This window comes from Syngnathus floridae, chromosome 8, assembly GCF_059516105.1.
Source record: "Syngnathus floridae isolate MCC-2025c chromosome 8, RoL_Sflo_1.0, whole genome shotgun sequence".
In the NCBI taxonomy this organism is placed as follows: Eukaryota; Metazoa; Chordata; class Actinopteri; order Syngnathiformes; family Syngnathidae; genus Syngnathus; species Syngnathus floridae.
Window position 1 is genome coordinate 11112711 of NC_142420.1, and position 4606 is coordinate 11117316.

At 44.1% G+C, this 4606-nt stretch overlaps 1 protein-coding gene across 1 annotated transcript; it reads left to right on the top strand.

The window, feature by feature from the left end:
* Positions 1-435: 435 nt before the first annotated feature.
* On the top strand, positions 436-3955 carry cytip (cytohesin 1 interacting protein). Its single transcript, XM_088382351.1, has 9 exons — positions 436-637; positions 1000-1152; positions 1813-1850; positions 1928-1982; positions 2068-2170; positions 2404-2497; positions 2573-2639; positions 2706-2772; positions 3194-3955. Exons 2-9 carry the CDS (start codon positions 1015-1017, stop codon positions 3631-3633), a joined length of 1002 nt encoding a protein of 333 aa, XP_088238477.1. The 5' UTR covers positions 436-637; positions 1000-1014; the 3' UTR covers positions 3634-3955.
* Positions 3956-4606: the final 651 nt, after the last annotated feature.

Below are 4606 nucleotides of genomic sequence, written 5' to 3' on the forward strand. Positions count from 1 at the left end.
GTGTGCCCTGCGATTGGCTGGCAACCGGTTCAGGGTGTCCCCCGGCTACTGCCCGATGACGGCTGGGATAGGCTCCAGCACGCCCGCGACCCCCGTGGGGACTAAGCGGTACGGAAAATGGATGGATGGATGAATGGATGGACACAGCGGTTTTCGAGAAAAAATGGCGAACCCCCGCTATTCGTGGGTGATCGGGACCGAGCAATCAGTGTGATAAATGATCCTTTCCGTCGTGAAGAAGGCAATGATATTAGCAAACAAAAGGGATCTTTGATTTACTTCCAAAATAATATGCATGTAGATCATCAATTTGATCCAGACAGTCACTTGGGACTTTGATCATATAATGACGCCATGAATATTTCGGGGGATCTCATTAAAGGGAGTGACAAATCTTCCTTTTGATCGTCCCCAAAAGACTAGTGAGTCTTTCCGCATGGAAGCACACTGCTAACACCTTCTAAAGCTTACAGGGCGCGCGCAGGTGTTTGTCACGCTTTGCTTGCCCCTGACACTTGGCGCAGCAAATTGCTGAGACTGCAGAAAAAAAGGACAAGAACCGTCTCGAGTGGAAAGATTGCTTTTTATTTTCTCATCAGACCATGCAGCCGCAAGTAGGCAAAGAAAGTTTAAATAGGTAAGTAGCTTAAAAAAATAGTGGACCCCCACTATTCGCATTTCCGCACATGCAAACTCACCTGTTTGCGGGTAAAAAAAACCCACATAGAATACTTTCTTTTGTGAACACAAATTCAAGAGCGAATCATGTTTCTTTTCGGGTATGATGTTTGGCTTCTCACCAGCGCCACGCACGTCAGGTGACGTTGACACGCGCTTTGACGCGTTTGGCTTTCAGCAGCGACGTGCACGCGCACGCCTCCGTCTAACATTCAACAGCATGCCAAACGCAAGCACGACAATGCTCTGAAGCAGGTCCACTTTCCCCCACCTTCTGTCTCCATCCTAATTTTCCTCCTCCGCCCTCGGCCTGCCCTCCAGCCCCTCAAGTCCGCCATGAATCCCGGTGGACGTCCAGCCCAGGCCGGTGCGGAGAGGAAGAAAAGCTCCCTGTGGTACCGACGCTCACTGAGGGGCAGCAACGAGCACCACAGACACCGACACAGCAGCGACTCTCTGCCCAGAGTAGCCAAGGTAAGCAGGCTTGACTAAATGGAGCCCCCCTTTAAATAAAACAAACCACCACGTTTAAGGCCAACTTGTTTTTAATTGAGTCTGTTTTGGGATTGACCCTTACCTAAAAGTATTAAAACAAAAATGGATTTTAATTGTAAGTATGAACAATGTATGCGTTCATTATTTTGAAATCAAAATCTATACTTAGCACAAATACACTGCACACTTAAGCATATGTTCTACATAGTAAATTGTGCTCTGTGCTTGGGTCTACTTTTAAAATAAAATAAATGAATATTTTGACATCAGATTTTTAAAAAAAAAAAAGCAATATTGACATGCAATTAGCTTATCGCTAAGCTTTATCTTTCAGAATGGTCCTTTATTGAACAGTGAATTATCCCCGATTTACCGTTAAGTGTTCTCAACAAATTCCCAAGAAATGTGAATTTTTGGCCCAAAAGCTCGTGATTTCTTTTAATCTTATTTGTTATGTAACATTGCAGCATGAGAATCCGCCCCCCCACACACACACACTCACTTAACTGTGAGCTTAATAGTGACTCTTATTATGATGCAATTTTATTGTACAGCTCATTCCAAAGTCTTAATTTTGGTTAGAAAAAAAAAGTGTCAAGTAAGCACATCATTAATGAATTTGCATTTTGTGTTTTGCAGCCTAAACATTTCCTGGTTGACTATTCTGATCCACAAAGGTAAAACATTACGGTAATCTAAAATAAATAAAATGTGTTGTGTACAAACTGCAACCTTGACTTTTTGTCTTGCACAGAATCACAAATGTCCTGGAAAAGAAAGAAAATGAAACATTTGGATTTGAAGTTCAGGTACAGCTAAGCATGCTCGAGCGTGCCCCAGTTTCTCTCAAAAGTGAGATTTTTTTCGTTGATATGCATTTCCCTGTTATTGCAGACGCACAACTTGCAGCTGAAGAGCAGCTCTGCAGTGGAAGTGTGCACGTTTGTGAGCAGGGTGGAGGACAACAGTGCCGCAGAGACTGCCGGCCTGACCGCAGGTGAACGAGCTCACTTCCTCCACGTTTTACCCCATTTCACCTTTCTGCTTCTCATACTTTTCGTGTCGATTGCGTGAAACTGCACATCCGTTATGAAAACTGCATGCATCGGTTTTATCAGAGATAGTTAAAAACTTGTCAACCTTTAAATGGGCCGATTGACTGATTACAAATTTGACACCTGCATCATCATATCGCTTGCCCTACATGTGTCTTCATCAATCTCTTCACAGGAGACGTCATCATCACCATCAACGGCGACAGCATCGAAGGATTCACTCATCAGCACGTTCTCGATCTGATAGGAGGATCGACTAACAGTTTAAAGTACCAATCCACCCTTAAGTAACTGTGACCGGAAGAGGAAAACCTTTGTTAACGAGCATGCGTGGCCCATTGCAGGTTGGAGACAGTATGCGGCAGTGTGGTGAAGTGGATCGAGTTGGAGAAGAGGGTCAACCAGCTTAAGGTGAGCTTCTCTAAACCAGGAAAATAACAGGACATTTTTAACCGTGTGATTTTGTCTGGTGCGTAGCAATCGCTGAGTGAGAAACTGCTGGAGATGCAAGCGCTTACATTACGGGAACAACGCATCATCGGAGGTGAGATGGGTTGGGCTCGGCTGTCAGACCACAGCGCTTCCTTTTTCACACGCACTGACATCTGTCATCTGTGTATGTGAGCAGTTGAAGCGTGAACTTGACATTTGCTGTTGACTATTTACAAATTCACAAGATCAAGTCAATTCAAGGCACCACTGTATAGATATATAGCTAACTAGCTAGCTAGATAGCTAGCTATGGATAGATAGATAGATAGATAGATAGATAGATAGATAGATAGATAGATAGATAGATAGATAGATAGATAGATAGATAGATAGATAGATAGATAGATAGATAGATAGATAGATAGATAGATAGATAGATAGCTAGATGGCTAGCTAGATAACTCGCTTCATAGATACATCCTTCCTGTACTAAACTTTACACATACAGATAAATTTCTGTCTTCCGTCTGCAGGCACTTTGAAAGAAAGCAACCTCTCAACGGATTCCTCGGAAGCTCAGAACTCACCGGTGGACCATCGCAGCCTCCGCTTCTCCAGTGACAGCAGCTACAGGGGACTGTTGACGGACGACAGTGACCAGGGGAGCGTGTTCGGGGACCTGAGCTCACCCAGCCCCTGCAGCGCGGCCAGCACCACCCAAGAAGAGCATTTCTTCTCACGAAAGTATTCCTCCAGTCATCTCCATCACACCATCGGCCGGTCCAGCAGCTCCAGCCTGGCAAGCAGCAGCGGCAGCAGTATTGGCTCGCAGTCGCCTACCTGGGATAGGGCAAGAATCACCTCTTTGTTCGGTACCCTGCCCAGAAAAACCAAACGGACCAACGTTCGGAAAAACATCCTCAAGTTGATTCCTGGACTGCATCAGAGATCGGTCGAAGAAGAGGAGCCCTAAGAGGTCGTCCTTACGCAACACCACTATCGCACCTCAAAAACAGAGATCCGACTCAAGCGGTGAAAACAGGATTGCTCATTCTGTAGCACATCCATGCTACGATTTTTAACACCGTACGACTGTTTCTACTCGTCTCTTGTTGTTTTGCTAAGCACATACCACATTCACTGGATTGTAAAAGGTGGCACAAAAGCATTATGAAAAGTTTTGAGCATGCACTGACTGTATCTTCACAAGTTCACAAATGTTCCCTAATGTCATTTTCTACAGCATCCTACTTGCTTGAATAAAAGAAGAAATGTGTTTCTTGCTCTCATCACAACATGGCCGCTGTATGCTTGTCAACCGCAGACATTGTGTTCACATAGCAACCGGAATTGTATTTAAAACCCAAAACAGACTCTTGCACGGCATCTATGCAGGATGTGGGTACGAGATGTTACCACTTCTGTTTTCATTTCTAGATGGGAGTTGATATTCTGGGTGGGCTTTGATTTACACATTTGCAGTGGCAAGAACATTTTTTGACTTACTTCAACATGGCACCAAAGTACTGCAATGGAGCTCATCAACTAACTTCAACAAGGAAGATTTATACCAAAATGCCACAGGATGGTGCCAAAACGTAGCATGAAACGGAAAAAAATGAAAACTGCTTGGCAAAAATATCACAAGGGCTTTAGAGCTTGAGTACTAAATGAGTGATTTATTTCAAGTTAATGTTGTGACATCTGAACCACAATCTGAGTTCACTGTACATTTTCTTTTGGTAAGAAATCCTTCAAAATGTTGGCAAGACTGCCTCTAAGACGTCTTAGAAGTACAGTATAGTAAACCTATGGTAGAATGTTAATCGGTCACCCAAGAAAGATTAGGGATTGGGCACAGTCGCTGTATATTGTGAAGCTCGAGTCACAAAGAGGCTTTGTTGGACCCTACAACAAAACCTCTGTTCATTGGTGAGCCAACGCTC

Bases quoted from the DNA above. Each gene is read 5' to 3' on its own strand.
- cytip (XM_088382351.1), top strand. From the start codon at position 1,015: ATGAATCCCGGTGGACGTCCAGCCCAGGCCGGTGCGGAGAGGAAGAAA. The intron at 2,171-2,403 runs GTGAACGAGCTC...ATCTCTTCACAG, and splicing joins GACTGCCGGCCTGACCGCAG to GAGACGTCATCATCACCATC. The intron at 2,498-2,572 runs GTACCAATCCAC...GGCCCATTGCAG, and splicing joins GGATCGACTAACAGTTTAAA to GTTGGAGACAGTATGCGGCA.